This window comes from Xenopus tropicalis, chromosome 7, assembly GCF_000004195.4.
Source record: "Xenopus tropicalis strain Nigerian chromosome 7, UCB_Xtro_10.0, whole genome shotgun sequence".
Classification (NCBI taxonomy): Eukaryota; Metazoa; Chordata; class Amphibia; order Anura; family Pipidae; genus Xenopus; species Xenopus tropicalis.
Window position 1 is genome coordinate 103,475,134 of NC_030683.2, and position 18,455 is coordinate 103,493,588.

Below are 18,455 nucleotides of genomic sequence, written 5' to 3' on the forward strand. Positions count from 1 at the left end.
GTTCCTAAATAGAGAAATCCAAAGCTTCCCATGTCTAACACAAGCTCACTAAACCAGCACTATAGTTGCAGGCTTCTAACAAGAATTAACTTAATCCAATAAAGCTATGCTATGTGGCCTAGTTGTCAAAACGTGTGCCCCAGAGGATATTAGTAGCTACTGCAGTTGGCTGGAAATAGGTTCCTTTGTTTTCTTTAAAGGAGAAGGAAAGGTAAATATCACTGGGGGTGCCAAAATTTTAGGCACCCCCCAGTGATTGTAATCGCTTACCTAATACCACGGGCTGGTACCCCATATGAATAGCCTAACGCATTTTATGCTTAACGTGTTTTGTACGTACCCCATATAAATAGCCTAATGTGTTTCATGCTTACCTGTTTTGGAGCCTATGATTAAGTGCTGGGTAAGCATGAAACGCGTTAAGGCTATTCAAAAGGGGTTTTAATGTTTTTAATGGATTGAAATAAATCATTTGTAATGATTGTGGAATATTAGAAGTTTATACTTGGTATTAGCCCTTTTTTGGTCACTAGTGGTTCTTCTGATATCTATTTTATATATATTCTGTTTGCTGAAGAATGAAAATTCCCTGTTCCTGTCTTTATTCATTAAATGAATAGGCACATGTTTAAGCACAACTACTTTTAAAGTATAGCATCAGTATGTGCAGCACTCACGGCTGCATAAAGTAGCTCCAATATCTCACCTTCTTTTCGGTTACTTATCTTTCTGTTATCAAATATATAACCCTGTCATTTTTTTTTCTAAAAGTGCCCCCCAATTTGTAACTTTCTACTCATCTTCTAGCATTTTCAGTAAAGGTTTGTCATGCCCACCATCCTGGGTTGAGAATGGCCAACAAACTAATTCTGGTTTGTGGAAGGGTTGGGTGTGCTAAATGAACCAACATGACTTTTGTGAGGACTTTTTGAAAAATTTTTGCTTACATTTTTTTTTATGTATTTCCACCAGCACAACCAATTCATCTTGCCCAGTTTTCCTTACTGTGAGGCATATGGAAGAGAAGAATTGTCTAGAGATTAATCATTCACAACATCTGCATAATCACACAATAGACCAAGAAGAATTTGGTGCTTACTTTCAGTACTGTCGACTCTCATCATGGCCCCGGTTTGCTTCACTGACCAGCAGTGTTGGAAACTGTTTTGTCACTCAACAGCATCTTAAGGATATCCTGAACTGGAGTATGTTTCTAGAAAATGATACTCTGGATCTGCTCAAAGAACTTGACTTTCTGTTCTTAGAAGATCCCAAAGTCAAGCTGAAGTTATCATTTTGTTCAGAAACGCTGGCTCTAGAGAGTGTGTTTATCATGGTATCACATTCAAAGCATTTACTGGAAGCGTTCTCGTCACTACTCTTTTTGGGTCAGTCGCTAACTCTTAATGAAAATTTTGACCTGTACACGGTGCTTTGTGAAGATGACAACAGTAATGGCAGAGAGGTTGCATACTTGATCACAAGGAAGGAATGTGCTGCTCCTGTCGTGTCTCTTGTGGTTTCCCTTATCCAAAGCATTCCTCAAATAAAGGAAAGACTTGAAGGGATGGTACTTCAGACAGATCTGACCCAGCTTGATCTTATTCAGGATCTTCTACCTTCCTGCTGTGTGCGTATGAGTCAAACACATGCTCTAGATACATTATGTTACCAGATGAGAATGGAAGACCCGGCCACTCAGGAGGAGTTGAAGCAAATCATTTATAATTTAGTTCATTCTCAAACATCTTCGCTTTACAACATATATTTTAAAGAGCTGGAAAGAGCAGCTACTAAAGGTTTCTTCCAATACTTTTTGAATACATGGCACATACGTAAGGAGGACTGGGTTGAAAGCTGGGGCCACAGGATGAAGGATGGGAATTTCATAGAGTTTACAGCCTGGCATACAAATGAGCTACGTTCTATGCTAAGCTTTCCTAGTTCACTGGCATCCTGCATTGCAGTCTTGTTAAAAATGATAAGGTCTTCTGGGGAATATACATCACAGAACTACAGCCCCCCTGATATTGATAATAAAGAGGTAAGTAAGTGTAAGCATACACCTTAAAAAGGCCAAACCATTTGTTAAGATTTGCTGTGTGTGTGAGTCTCTATTAGTGTATTATCGACAGAGTGTATCAGTGTGGTGAATTAGTACTGTTATACAGTATATCTATAATGCTTTCCTATGTAAGAGATCTCTGCTTCTGTGGAACCTGCAGTTAAATGCATGAACTATCGTACAGAAGAGTTACTGCCGACCTGTTTGTGGCATGCCTTTCCTGCTTCCCTTTCTCTAGGTGATATTTCTTGTAAAAGTTTCCACCAAATGGCTGTATTATTAGTGAATCCTAGGTACTAAATAGGACCAGTGCAGTTGCCCAAAGCAACCAATCAGCAATAAGTTTTGAAAAGTCTACTTACAGAAGATGAAAGCAAAGACCTGATTGGTTGAAATCTTGAAAAATTAGCCCCCTATGTTCTAAACTCTCTTTCTTGTTACCATGCCTTGTTTATCCAGGACACAGTGTGTGATGCCTGTATTCTTGAGGACATAATTTACATGTCAACACAATCAAATGACTTTCTGTAGTCAATAAAGCACATGTTACTTTGTCTATTCCTTGTTTTTTTTCTGTTTATCAAAATTTGATATCATGGCAGTTCTCTTTCAGTATAGTGCTCTGCTCATTGAATTAACATTAGCATAATCTTACTGGCATCTAATATAAAGGAAAGTCATATATTAATTAGAGAAAGATTTAAAACATTTACATACATCAGTTTAGAATATCAAGTTTCCATAGCCAGAGCAAATCTTTATGTTGCCTGCCACCAGCAACAAGTGTGTGGATGGATGTTATTTAAATTAAGTTGTATACTACCTCATGTATTTTTTTTGTATAATAATTTGTCTATTTTTAGAGTGAAAATGTTTACTCAAGCAAAGTTAGTGTGGACCACAATCCGTGGCCTGTAGTTTCCACTTTGGGGAGTACTGACTGTGTTACAGATGAGGTAAGTCCTTCTGTACTGTAGACTCATGTGCTTTAGCATGTGCCCTTTATCAAGATCTAAACTTAATACATGTGGTCCAGTCATTAAAATAGTAAGTGAGGCAGATTTTATGAGTGAGAATAAGTGATATAAGTTTTTAAGACATAGACATCTGATTTGAAAAGTGTGTTGCACTGCAGTGCAGGCTTCAGTATGATTAAAGAACAGTGGCACAGCTTTTATGAATGGCTGACAAAACAGCAACACATCCATATTGATCCAATGGTCTAATGGCTCAGATAGCATCCTAATGTGCTGACTGGCATATTCACTGGTCTTATTTGGCTGCTGGCAGCAACTGTACTCTATCTATTCTTCTCTTTGCCACAAGCACCCTACCATCTGAGCCCTTGGTGTTTATCCCGGCCATGCACTTCCATGCCACATTGTGACATTATGGCATCACCATGATCCAAACAGAACTTTGCTGGCCAGACTAAGGTATTATAAGAGAGGGGTGCCCAGCTGCTGATGAATACATGGGGTGCATAACTTGTAGGGAACCAGAAGAAAAACCTCTAGGCCCCATGTACACTGTAGTGGACTTTTGATGAATTTGTGGCAGTGTTATTGAATGCTTATTAAGTCAGAAGGTATAGTGCTAACGTTTTTCTATCCTTCAGAATCTCTTGAAACTTGATATTTGTATTCATTTGAGATTTTTCATCTTAACCCCAAGGGTCAATATAAATGAATTTTAAATATGACAGTCACTTTTGTTTCTAGCCATAAAGAGGCAAAATGTTTAAAAAGCAGAATCAAGTTAATCACATTAAAATCCAAGTAAATTTATAGATGATCAGATCCCTTGCTGCCCAATGCAAACTGACTGTGAAATTAAAGCACTGGCAAAGTCAGTGCATCTCACAAAGGAGGACATCTATACAGAGCTCTGACTGAACAACTGGGAATGCATTCGAGCACAGCTCATCAACCACAGTTAGCCAATGACACTGCTGAAATCAATAGAGTTTTTAAGGAAAGCATACTAAATTTTAAATTAAATTCTATTTTAACTTGTAATGCAATATATGAGGATATAATCCCAATGTTTATGCTGTTTTAAAAATACACATTTTTTTCACAAGAGATCTCGGTGTTGTTGGTTATTTCTACAGTATATATTTTATATATATATATATACAAAATCAAAATATAGATGCACACCAGGTATTTTTAGTAAGAAAAAAACTTAACTTTTAATTAGTATCATTAAAAAGAAAACAGGCCAACGTTTTGGTCCCCACAGGCCGAAGTTTCTTACTAAATATACCTGGTGTGCATCTATATTTTGATTTTGTGTATTACTAAGCTTGGATAGCACCCAGGTTTAATGCTTTTTTGTTTGGTGTGCTTGAACTTTCAGACTATATAAATATATAGAGAGAGAGAGAGAGAGAAAGAGAATTTGAAAGGCAGCACACTTAGGGCTCTGGTACACGGGGAGATTAGTCGCCCGCGGCAAAACTCCCTGCTGGCGGGCGACTAATCTCTTTTTCGGCGATTTCCCGATATCGCGCCGCCGCGTCTGCCATCCCGCCGGCGACTTACATGTTCGCCGGTGGGATGGCAGGGGGAAGGCAACTCGGGGAGATTAGTCGCCCGCGAGCAGGGAGTTTTGCCGCGGGTGACTAATCTCCCCGTGTACCAGAGCCCTTAAAGGCAAGAAAGGCCCAGCATGTAGAATACAGAGCACTTATTGGACTTAAATTATGTGCAAAAATGTAATGTTTCAGTCCTACACAGAGGACCTTTACCAAAACATCACAAACAGTTCCCCAAACTGAAATAGTCAGTAGTGGCTGAAAATAGACACCAAGGACCTAGTCCCATAATATAATAGGTGTAGATTGTTAAGCTGATGATCAAAGGGAGATTCGAGTAGGTAAAATAACAATGAGTATATTCAAAACGATCCCTTTGATCATCATTTTAACAATCTACACACAGTGATGTAATCTACAGTGTACACTTTACACCTATTATGTCAAAGGACTGGGTCCTTGGTGTCAGTTTTCAGCCACCACTGACTATTTCAGTTTGCTTGTGGAACTGTTTGTGATGTCTTGATAAAGGTCCTCTGTGTAGAGATGGCCATACACGGGCCGATTGTAGCTGCCGATATCTGTCCCTTAGACCAATTCGACAGCTTATCGGCCTGTGTAGGAGCAGCAACTACGGGCATGGCTTGACCATTATCTGGCCTGAAATTGGCCAGATGTCGATCAGGCAGGTTAAAAGAACTGACTGCGCCCATTGCTGTTGTTATAATTCGATCGTTTGTCCCCAGGTCCCCTGGGGATATCGAGAGAAGATCCGCTCACTTAGTGACCTCGCCAAACAAGCAGATCTTAACCTGTATGGCCACCTTAGATCTGAAACATTGATTTAATTACATTGCAGATAATTTAAGTCTCATGAGTTATCTTTATTTATATATATATATATGTTATACACAAGAGCCAGGAATATCCTGTATATTCTTATAAACAATGCTTAGTAATGTATGTGTCATATGATTCACGGAAACTAAAAAATAATGTATCCCCTATTCCCTGTTTAATATGAGCAATCAAATAGCTGCTGAAACTCCTGAAGAAAAAGCTACATCATTTAAAAATAGCACAAAAAAATCAAAATAAGGACCAATGGCATGTTCAGCATTGATAATGGTTATTGTTACTATTTATTTTGTTTTTTTTCAATGCACATGGCAAACACTAAAACTGGAAGTAAAGCCACATTCTACAAGTGCTTCCTGTTCATACGAGCACAATCAAAACAAATTACTAGTCCACTGAGAATCTTGTATGAAGAGGAAGCAGAATGTGACTTTTCATTGAATTGTATGCTTTGTCCTGTTTAGTGTAAGAAAAATAATAGAAAACGTAGATTTCTATTCTAATCTTACACCTAGCAGCATGCCATCAGTCAGTAGATGTAGACTTTGTTGTACATTTTTCCCTTTCTCAGGTTGAGGCAAGACAGTTACTAAAAGCCTCATTAGAAAGACTGATGTGCAAGGTGCCTTTCTACAATTAGGGGTGTATCTATTAACATTGGAGACAAACATTACATCCCATCAACATCATGTTGCCATTTGTAAGCAATCAGATTTTTACTTTTGTTCTCTAACTTTTAAGTGACCGTCCAAATCTAATTGCTGATTGGTTGCTATGTCTCCAGTGTTAAGAAATATGCCCCTTAGTGGTTTGTAATGCCTCAAAGCAAAATTTCGGGCCCTCAGGGTTTGTGTTCTAAAGAAATATATTAAATAACTCATAAGCAAATGGAGTTTAAATTTATTTTAAAATGTATTGTGTCATCTCGTTTAATTCAAGATGTCTGAAAGTCACATGAATGGGATTAATAATAATCTACCACAAAGCTATGAAAGCTCCAAGCTGTCAGCATCTATATTAGAAGAGATCTCTCATTCCATCCTGAGAGATGAGGTAAGTTGCAACTCTTAATTACAACCTTTATTTGTAACTGAGCCTTATAATTCCAAGGCAGTAAAAGAATAACCTATTGTAAGTTATTGAGCATCTCATGATCACCTCATCTTAGGCTTCATGTTATGGTGAATTCAAAACACAATGGGCTCATTTATCAACACTGGGCAAATTTGCCCATGGGCAGTAACCTATAGCAACCAATCAGTGATTGGCTTTTCTCAGCTAGATGCAGGAAGAACAATGAATGCAACAATTTGACTGGTTGCCATAGGTTACTGCCCATTGGCAAATTTGCCCAGTGTTAATAAATTAACCCCACTGTGTCATAAGACATATAGGGGCAGATTTATCAAAGGTCAAGATGCAAATTTGATTCCCAGTTTGGCCAAAAAATGCATTTTTTGTATTTGTTGGTTTTTTTTAGGTCTTCTCACTGCTGTTTAATCATCTAAAAAATGTGGCTGCTCAACCCTACTAAGATCTATTCAAACCAATGGGCAGCAACTTTTGTTTGAATGAAACTATTTTTGTTACTTGCAAAATCCCAAGTTTGCTTATGGCACTGCGACCCACACCTTTCTGAACAAAAAAACATCACAATCTATTACTTTTTTCTAGAAACCAACAAGCCTGAACATTCTAGAAGGAAAGGAATTCTTAAGCTGGATGGAGTTTCGGACTTTCTTTGACCGATGGTGTGAAAGAAACATGTATCTATTTAAGATAAGATGTTACAGGCCATTGTGCAGAGCAGACTCGACTACTGGCAAAATAATGGCAGTGCTAAAATACAGCTTTATACATCTGGTGTGCAAGTATTCCGTTGTTAACCAGTGTTCAGTAAGGGCCTCCCCTGGGTATGTATGCGCTGCACTATATTTACAATAACACACTACATTTATAAACACAAGTTTGCCAGAATACTTTTGTAGTGACTAAAATTTAAAAGCATTCAGTTACAATCATGATTTACATGTAATTCCTTTTTTCCATATTTCTGGGTTTTTCCCATGCTGGTTCTCTTTGTGCTCTTCCCCATCCCGGTAATCCAATCTTTTGTCCTTCTTGAGGACACATAGAAACTTGGCTCAGGGAGTTTCCAATCCAAATAAACTTAAAATTTTACCAAATGCAAATGTTTGCTTGTTTATTTAAAAACATATTATATAAAGGACTCGGTTGAATTAAACCATGAAAAAAAAATTTGAATGCATAAAATTTGCATTCTTCTCATCATTTTTATTTTATCTACAAACCCTTAGAAAAATCTGAAAAACAGCATACATTTTTAGGACGACTCCCACTGGTTTTAACTACATAACCATCCAAGCTTTTAGGTGCTAAAATTTTGCATCCACATTTTTCAAAATTTTTAAGCCTAATAAATATTAAACATTCGAGATTTCGAAACCATAATTCAAATGTATCCAAAAAAATAATTGGAATTGCTAAAAAAATTGACTTTGAATGTTGATAAATCAGCCCCTTGCTCAGGAGCAACATGTTGCTCACCAACCCTTTGGATGTTGCTCCCAGTAGCCTCAAAGTAGGTGCTTATTTTTGAATTTCTGGTTAGGAGGCAAGTTTTGTTGCATAAAAACCCACTGTACTTGCCAAACAGAGCCTTCTGTAGGCTGCCAGTCCACATAGGGGCTACCAAATAAAATAGCCAATTACAGCTCTTATTGCCCCCCCCAGAAACTTTTTTCATGCTTGTGTTGCTCTCCAAAACTTTTTCAATTTGAATGTGGCTCACTGGTATAAAAGGTTGGGGATCCCTGGATTAGAGTCTATAGCTGAGAGTTCTACAAGTCCTGTAATTTCATGTAACAATATTTATGCAAAGAAAAACCCTCAGTACAGGTCATTATAATTTTTTCTATCCATTAATTTAATTTTCCACTTGTGTTTTAATTAAGGGTACTTAATGTAAGTTCTTTTACTAAAGAGTCTGCTTTTTGTGGGTTTTTTTAAACTGAAACTCACATATCTTGAATGTGTGCTAATTTAATAAAAAACTCACAGTTCAAAATTCAATAGATTAAAAACCTGAGAAAAAACTGCAAGTTTAACAAAATCGCATTACCATTTTCAACGAGTCTACCAACTTTAAAAAAAATTCAAAAGACTCGAATTGAAAAAAACACTTACATTTTACCTAGGAGAACTCCCACTGATTTTTATATGAACACCCAATAGCACAGTTTTTTGCAATTATTAAATCTTAAACATTCCAGTTTCAAAAACCCTAATTCAAGTTTAGTGCAAAAAAATTGATTCATATTAAAAACTTGAATTCTAATGTTAATTAGAAAAGAGGTTTCGTTTTTGCAACTAGGCACCATCAAAATAGCATGTACTGCAATTTGTGTACCGTTTACAGATGCAAATGCACATTAGTATGCTTGTTGATAAATTGGGGTCAAGTTGTTGTTTGCAATTTTCCAGTGTCAGTGTGAAATGTATGATCAGGAACACTGTTGGGGCTATAGATATGTGTAAATAATGCCTATTATCATGTCTGTATTTCTTTATTCTTGTTTCTTATTTAGAGAGCTACCTGCCCCCTGCCAAGCAAATATCATAGTTGAAGCTGGGCAACACAATAACTGTCTGATAGTGACACATGCTGAACTGAATCACAATCATGGAATAGTGGAAGAGGAGTTTGAACGTTTATTTCCAAGGTTCATGCTAAGAGCAAAGCCCTTCCTTTTCTTGGAAATGACTAAAGCTATCTCCAAACAGTTTCTTTTGTTGAAGGACTTGCAGGATCTAGTGTGCCAAAGCTGCGATGAGGAAACCTCCTTAAGAGATCTCCTGGATGAATTGACTGTTATTTTTTGTAAAGATCCCAAGGTCAAGATCAAGCTGTTATTTTACCCTGATATTGCAGAGGTAGAAGGGATCTTTCTGATGACAGCCACCATGAAAAATTTACTCCAACGCTTCCCATCTGTGCTCTGCATTGAAAAAACGATGCCAATTAATAATGACTTTTACCTGTACACTGCTGTCTGTGAAGATGCTGACCAAAGAGGTCGGGCCTGTGCATACTTCATCACTCGTAAGGAAAGCCAAACTCCAGTCAGATTCATGGTGGTGTCATTAATGCAAAGCATTTCAGACTTTGTGAAACCCATGATCAAATCTATGTTGCTACAGGCCCCTTTTGAAGAAATTGAATTGGTGCAGGGTCTCCTTCCAAAAAGAGAAGTGATTATGAGCCAGGCGTTTGCTCTTCAACTGTTACATACTAGGATTGAAGAGGAAGCACTGTCAGTGCAAGTCAGTATTAAGAACATAGTGGGTGACCTTGTTCATTCAAACTCTGCTGAAATATACAAGCAAAATCTCAAAGTGCTGAAAGCAGCAGCAAATACTGCCTTTTTAGATTATTTCCTCAATCATTGGCACATGAACAAAAAGAGATGGGTGGCTTGTTGGGGCCTGCCTGAACCGCATCGCATTAGATTTGATAACCACCTCAGGACAAATCTGCAGTCTCTAGAGTCACTCAGTCTAAGTACTTCACTGGCTTGCAGTGTTAATGAACTTCTTAAACTGCAGAGTCTGAAGGCACTGACCTGTACTCTTGATGAGAATAAGATCACCGACTTTTACAAAAAACTATGCCATCCACCTGTCTTAAAATCCTTGCAAGAGGAGATCGCCCTCACAAATTATGGGCACTTTGATATCAGTGAACTTGATGATGGATTTGTACTTAATGATGGAACATGCTCATTCCTAGTGGACAAATCTCTTTTACAATGCAACTGCTCAATTTTTAAGGCAAGACAATTGCCATGCCGGCATATATTTACTGCACGCGTCTGGACTGGTGAAACAGTGCTGGACAATAAATTAGTACAAGCAGACACAGCTGATATATAACATTAACTGTTTTTATATATATATATTTTTACACTGACAAAAGAACTGCTTTCTCTATAACATTCAGCAGATGTTGTAGTTAAGACTTAGAAACTGACTTCATGAGCTGGCCTCCAGTCTTGGTATCTGTAAAAGAAAAGCCTCTGAACTGAGGAAAGAAGATAAAGTAGACTTGTTTGAAATACACTATGCAGGGTGTGCCTTCTTAATAAATCATGTTAAGCTATTTCTGACTTAACATATATTGAATTAACCACATATTCCTGTGTGGCAACTTATTTGCTTTCATGACTTAAAGATAGCTTCTAATAGAAACATTATTAAGTTATATAAATGTGTTTCTTTTTGTTTAAAAGTGATCATTTTTAACTATATACTGTAGGATCACTGTCTCACAATTAATTTTATAAGTGCATAATGCAAGGTTTGTATTTAGCCTAGCATAAAAATTCAGGTAGAAATTATGATTAATGTTACCACTTATTTGATGTGGTAAATTTTTTGGTATTTCAAAACTCAAAGGAATTCTGGGAATTTGCCATATTCTTTGATACTTAAGTTTCTATTACATTTGTTATAAACAGTACTTAAAGAATGTTGGTAATTTTGTAACCCAAAGCACCTTGTCACAAAACAAGACTCTGAGACAAGGTTCTCTCAGAAAGCCTGAGTTAGACAGACAAAATACAAGTCTTGTAGACGCAGTCTCTGCAACACATACAATCGGAGGCAGCAAGTTGTGATAAGAGAGGCTTCAAATAACACAACAGTGGTACGTGGTTTTATAGGTAACATATACATGACGGTTTACATCAAAGAGCACAACCTTGCAATGATTTCCATAAAAGGCAAAATCATTTTGTAGCTTGTGGTTTTTCCTGTGAATTGCAGGCCTAGCACTGTAACTAACCGTCACACTATTGTGATGGGGGCATCTGCTATGTGTGTAACAATATCTTTTGACATTTTTCTTATTTAGACAGAAACCCCTTCCCCCTCCTTGCCTTAGGTTGCCCTTATTAGGGACACAAATTGGGGCTATTGATCTAAGATTGGGGCAGTGTCTCACCACAGGTCTTACCCGTCTTCGGAGGGCATCTCCAATCTTTTTTACCATCAGGAAGGCTGGTGTACTCAGTGTTGTCTGTTACCTACTTGCTATTGCATGTATCTCTGGGAGCAAAAGAATCTTCCCACTAAAAAGTATTTGAAGGAAATGCTTTTTCTAAATGATTTAACCCTTTAAGTGCCAACGGGATTCCACATTTCAGTTTCACAAAACACCAGACCTTTTTTGAACATTTGGTGCACTCTCATTTTAGGTGCATTTCCTGGGTGGGGTGGGTAGCTTAGGTAGGAAAACTATACATAATTTTTTTCTGAAGAACCTGAGCTTTCTAAATCGGCTAAATAGTAAGTAACTTCTCAACAGAGACGGCGCAGGGCCGGAGGAAAGGGAGGAAGCCCCCCCTTTCAGGCCACCCACGCTGCAGGACGACCCAGGTACCTGGACGGAGACGGGTGGGAAAGGGGAAGAAGGCGTCCCCAGGCCCTTCGACCCCCCAACCCACCCTGGGCAGTTTAAAGACTCTGCCCCCGCCACAGCTGGGGCGCAGGAGGAGGACGCAGCGGGTCCATGCCACCTGTAAACAGTTATAGATTCGTAGACCAATGACCCGGAGAGCACAATGTATCTTTATGCTTTATAGTAGTAGTATTTGTGGAGACATCATTGCATTACATATTTGGGAATAACAGCCTTCCGCAGGCAGTTTTTGTGTATTTCCACTTCTGAAACTTTATACACAAAACATTTAGTTACCACCAACATAAAATTTCCTAAATATGAATGCCAATCGTCTACTAAATAGGTTGATGCCCAATATGCATAGATTTACCAAACTATGTGGCATGCAGAGGCATCCAAATATATTTTTCACCCAGTGTAATCTGCTCACAGAATCACAGTTTGAATACTTTGGCTTGGCCAAATTAGTTTTACTGACAAAATCAAGAAAACAACATCTATGCCGAACTGCAAATGCAATAAAATGGCAAAAAATGCAAAATAACATACAAATGGTATTGTGCAGGCGGAAAAAAAATACGATGTGATAAAACAAAAAATCCACAAATTGTGTGCACTTGCAAAATCCGTTTTATGTGCATATGCACACATGCAAGTATGTGTGAGTGCATACTTGTGTAAAAGTCCCCCAATGCCCAAAAAATGTGTGTGTGTATTAATATAATAAGTGTGTGTGTTGTTTTAACACTAATCTGGCAGGCAGGCAGATTGTCCTGGAGGAGTTGGAACTTTAGCAGTAACTGGAGGATGCCTCTTCTTGCCCTGATCCGGTGAGTAGGTGGCACTGGGGGGGGGGGGTAAGATAAGCAGGAAACAGCAGGTACATAGTTTACAAGTGTCTGATGTTTCCAATGGAGTCTCTGGGCGATCGCACCCCAGGGGACACCCGTTCCCCGCCTCTGCTAATTGCCTAGGGGCTGAAAAATGAGTGGGGAGCAAAGGAGTTGCTTTATAAGCTACTCCTCCACTGCCAAATCCAGAAGTGCTGTAACACATAGAATCTACAATCTGTGGCACTTAGGTACTTTTATCCACAGAACTTAGATTCTACCTTCTGTGAAACTTAAAGAGTTAAAGCACTGCTGTCAAACACAGACTGCATATGGTTCAGATGTTGAATAGCCAAGTAAATGTATCCATGTTTATGACAGAAGCAAAAGTTACAATTGCTGAGGGGTGCCAAAAGCACCTTCCAGTGATTGTATTCACTTACCTGATACTCTGGGCATATAATCTCCTGTTAGTAGAAAACTGTGCTGGCCTAGGGCTCTTCCAGCGAGCACCATGAACTCATTATTTCCTTCTGCTTCTTCTTCCTACCTTGGGGCCAGCACATTCACAGTAGAGTAAAAAATGTCCCCTCTTAACTGTACTGAAGCAGGAAAGAAGCAGGAAAAGGAACTCTCTGTGGTGCCCGCTGGAAGAATCTCTGGGCTGGTGTAGTTTTCTGCTAACAGGAGCACTGGCTCAGGGTATCAGGTAAGTGAATACAATCGCTGGGAGGTATCTAACTTTTGGCACCCCCAAGTGATTGTAACATGATGTGTTCCTATATTGGTCTGGTATGCATCTTTGTAGAGTCGTTTGGTTGCTTTCCATTAATTTTTTCCCTGTATGTATGTATGTATGTATGTATGTACATATGCTAGCTGTCTAAAGATACTTTGCTGTAACCACTAAAAACTGGTAACTATCAAGTTTTAAATCTTTTTTTTCTTGTTTTTTCTTATATTGAGGTAAGATATTTTATAATTTATTTTTTATCTATAATACTTTTTATGTTTTGGTTTTAGGAAGTCTTCTTTTTGGGTTTCTCATTTTGCAAATGGTGTTCTTCATGTGCAGTTGAAACATATTTAGGTTAGGGGCCAAAAGTGAATATGTTGCATACACTTTCTACTGAATATTAGACTCCTAGGTGGCACAGCTTATAGCACCCAGATAGTTGACCTTCCTCAGTATTTATTCTACTATGAACTTTTTAAACTAGTAATTAAGAAAGGCTACTACTCCCAAACCCCTAGTCCTTCTAAGATATATCTTACCAAAGAGGCTGGGCATAACTTATTTGCCTGCATGTATCTGCTTTTAACAATACCCCATTGTTTAAATGTGATCCATTTGCTACTATAAAGCCATTCTGAACTCAACAATTGCTATATTCTCCTTTACTAACCTTCTGCCTTACTTAGGTATTTTGTGGCACAAGCAGAAGCAGCATTTAGTAAAAACAATGGCAGCGAAACACATATTCATCTTAATGGGCCAAACAGAGCCCTTAACATTGTAATCAGGAATAAGGACTGTGAGAAAAACACACAAGCTTTCAAGGTGGACCCCTTCTTTAGGTAAACCTGATTAATAGGTCCTTTGCAACAGCTTGTGTTTTTTTCAGACTTAGCTAATACAATGTATGGGGCTCTATTTGGCCCACCAAGATTAATCTGTGTGCCTCTAGTACTTTAGTGAATTTCTACTTGGAGAAGCTTTTGGGGGTGGTAAGCACCATTGCTTCATAATAAATGTTACAGTATGAGCAAGAAAGTATTATATTGTGTCCTAAGCACAAGCCTCATCTAATCACTAGCTCGCCCATTCTAAAGCATACTTGTGTGTGGAGACAAAGAAGTAAAAAATGTAAGCGAACAAGTCACATGCAGAGACTAGGAACCATGTTCCTTGCCTTCTTTTAAAGCAATTAAACCTGCATCAGCAGAGTTATCAACATCTATAAATGAGATGTCAGGTTCCATGTCCCAGGTTTCTCCACAAAACACATCTACTTCATTGGAGGTAATGACCAAACTCTTGCATTCAGTATATACCTTTATGTGGTTATTTAACATTCTGACTTTTTTTACGGGCACCCTATGCTATGCACCCATCAGAACCCTCACATTATGTACCAGATTTTATTGACAGGACTAGCCTCACTCTGCCATACAGTACCATAGCACCCAATTACCTAATTTTCCTTTAGCTTTTCTTTAGGTTTCAGCTAGAGCAAAGTAATACAGAGGACCCTGAATATTCTGTAAATTATATCTTTATAAAAGGTGCTTAGTGATGTAATTTCTGTCAAAAGACTGAGTGAATTGTGTATTATAATAAATAATGTATCCCCTGCTGTAAAATATGAGGGTTTTAGAAGTCACCTCGGAGACCCATAATCTGCAAAAAAGCAATTAGCCTTTAGTCTGATGCTTTTATATGGTCATGGTACTCCTCAGTGAATATCCTTATTTATTTACCATACTTTTAAGTCCTGTGAGTGCACTGCTTTATATGACGTTCTGCATTACTGCATGGTATATATATAAAAGCAAAAAATATATAATGAAAATATAAATATATGTAAATAAAAGTTATAGCACTCAGTATAAATATATATATAAAAGCAAAAAGGTATATCACTCAGAAGGACTTGAGAATAAAGCAAAAGGGTTTATCTAGTATAAGTAAATCTAGAGCAACTGGACCTGTTGAGTAATCATTGAAGACATTTCACTGCTCATTTTAGCAGCTTCTTTCATTTTAAAGTTACCAGAGGCAGATTTTTGCCGCCCCTGATAACTGGCCACTCCCTGACGCCTAATGGCAGGAGCAGCCTTGATAGTAGGGTTGCCACCTGTTCTGTTTTGACCCAAACAGTTCTGTGTTTCTTAGGGATGTCTGCGTCTCCCAAAATGCACAAACACCCCCAAATGTCATGACCCACCCCAAATGTCATGACCCCACCCCCATGCCACTGCTCTGTTCCTGATATCATCTCTCCCTCTTGTACAGTTTTTACTGAGGTCAAAGGTGGCAACCCTACTAGGTAGCCCATTGGCTTCATTACCTCCATATATTTTATAAAATTTGTTTTTGTTAGTGCCGACTTGTGAGCTAGTACTAGTGATGAATAGTGTTGGGTCAGTTCTCTTACCTACTTTAATCAAGGCTTTTTACTGGCAGTTTAATGTATTTTAGAAATTGTTTGGTATAAAAAGTGGATGAAGGAGCTATGAATAAGTGCTGCAAAAGGCACAAAACACTGTAGGCTTATCTGTTGTCCTAAATAAATAATTTTTTAATTTAACTTTCATTATTTTTTCTTTTTATTATTTGGGGAACCCACACTTCTTTTTGATGAAGGAGCTATGCTTTGCTTAGTGACATTGTACAAGTGCTCTTTAATTCGATGGCCACATTCAGATATAAAATTATTCCACAACTGCTTGTTGTAAAGATACAGACCAGTAGATTAACTAATATTTCTATTAAGAACAAGGTAAAATGTTGCCAAAAAGTATTTTTGTTGTATTATTTTATGTTGGTATGATTCTATTAAACTAAGCACTGAATGTGCAACATCTGCAGTTAAGTGTTGTACAACATGTGATTTATAGTTTTAGTTCCTCAACAGAAATATTTTGGAATACTTGAATTTCTGGGCTAGTGAATGACACTGTTGGTAAAGCTATTCTACATGTATTTTATGTAACCCAAAAGGGTTATTTACTTACCATATCACAGTTGCGCTTGACTGCAGTTGTGTGAAAAATCACATTCATTAAAAGGTACTTGCATCAACATGCATTCCTTTTACTTCCTGCATTCTGTGCCACTGTCTTCTCTCGGTTTCAAATTGATTGGATTTGGACCGATTGATAAAAATTAATAGTATTGTTTGGCTTATTGTCCTTTAAATAAGAACTATGTGTTTGAAGCAGGAAGATAAATAAAATTACACTACAGAACACAAAAATAAGTAAACTCCTGTCTCTAAGATATCGCCTACAATAGGAGGCAAAGTACAAGGTTCAAATGCAGCACATATAAAATAAGATAATACATGATCATTTTCCAGTTTAGTGCTGGGTGGTAGGCACTGTTACAAGTGGCAATAGAACACTTTAAGATGAGAAAATTATTGCACACAAGGCTGCCATCAGGGGTCCAGTTGAAAAAGAGGGCCTATACTGCCAAAAAAGGAGCCGACTTTCCACCATAGAGGTGGGTAGATCATGGGCAGTGTGTGCAATTTGGGCAAAGTTAAAGTGGTTCAGCGGTAAGGTAATGCAGGCCTATGACTACATATCTATGTAACTATTATCACAGCAAACGAGAACTGCATTCATGCGGTTTAGATACTTCAAATCAGTTCATTCTATTCAGAGTTCAAACTTTTTACAACTTCTGTTCTTATCTCTTGTGTGATTTGTTCATTTTAGTACCTTGGCTTCCTGGCGATTGCCGTTTTTGCTCTGAACATAAATAAAAGCTCAGCACCTTAAATCTGCTGAGCTTTTAATTTTTTTTAAAAAAATACGTGAGAGAGAGAGGAAGCCAAGGTATTTGAATAAGGAAACCATGCGAGAGTTTAGAAACTCTCACGTGGTTTTAGTAGCCAAAGGCTTGAGCATTCGTAAATAAGCCCCTATGTTAAGTTCTGGGTGCAGGCTTATGAAGCTTATTTTTGCCCAAAATATGCTCCACATGCATGCACCCATGCTGATGCAATGGCTCTGGGTGCAGGCATAGGGAAAGGCTGATGCCAGCATAGAAGCTGACTCAGCTCCATCTGGGTGGCAGTAAAGAAACAATGGTCATTAGTACATTATAATATATAAAATAAGATTGCAGGATGCCCTGCTTCCACAACATACTTAGTAACTAGGGCTTGCATCAAGTTCAGATTTGGTTCTTTTAATATTAACATACTGCGCATCTGAAGGTGCAACCTTTTCTCGATATGATGCAATAAAATCTTTTTTTAACTTCAATATGCAAAATAGCTTTTTTGTGTTTAGTATTCAACATCATATAGGAAGATTCATTATTCAGCTGCTGTTTTGACGCGCAGAGACCCACAGCAATTCAAAAAGAGTGGAAGGCAATGTGCTAAAAAAAATGGCAGATTGCTCACAGTTTTTGCACATCCTTCCAGTCATAATGACCCCTATTGTTTTCTGTCTGTGGCCAGAGAAGAGATGCATAGCTCCTCCTCAGTAACACGTTACCAGTCCACATATCAAAAAAGATACTTATCTTATGTAGCAAGAGGGTCAGCCTGGCCTGATTATAAAGCAAGGCACCCCCCTTGGTTTCAGATACCAGACTATTTTCTGAAACTATAATATCCTAATTCACCTGAGGTTTTCTCTATAATAACTGGAAACATCTGTGTATTCTTATATAAAGGGGGTGTTAGAATAAGGCAAAAATGAGAATGTTATAACTTTCACAAGATTAAAGGTGGCCATACACACTAAGATCTGCTCGCTTGGCAAGGTCGCCAAGCGAGTGGACCTTCTCCCGATATCCCCACCTATGGGTGGATAATATCGGGCCAATTTGGTCGTTTGGCCCTGGGACCAAACAATCGAATTAAAACGACTGGTATAAGCGTCCGTCGGTTCGAGCTGATGTGGTCCCTGATCTAATTATTAAACCTGCCTGATTGAGAT

General features: G+C 38.1%; 1 protein-coding gene across 5 annotated transcripts in view; it reads left to right on the top strand.

Moving 5' to 3' along the window:
- Positions 1–10,673, top strand: part of LOC100489703 — a 55,511-nt gene extending 44,838 nt beyond the window's left edge. For all 5 annotated transcript variants that reach the window (XM_031906388.1, XM_031906389.1, XM_012967400.3 and 2 more), the window contains exons 15-19: positions 973–2,044; positions 2,929–3,021; positions 6,402–6,515; positions 7,137–7,375; positions 9,071–10,673. In XM_031906388.1, the coding sequence (XP_031762248.1) occupies positions 973–2,044; positions 2,929–3,021; positions 6,402–6,515; positions 7,137–7,375; positions 9,071–10,415 (2,863 nt within the window). In that variant the 3' untranslated portion in view covers positions 10,416–10,673. The remainder of the gene's footprint in view (positions 1–972; positions 2,045–2,928; positions 3,022–6,401; positions 6,516–7,136; positions 7,376–9,070) is intronic.
- The last annotated feature ends 7,782 nt before the right edge of the window (positions 10,674–18,455 follow it).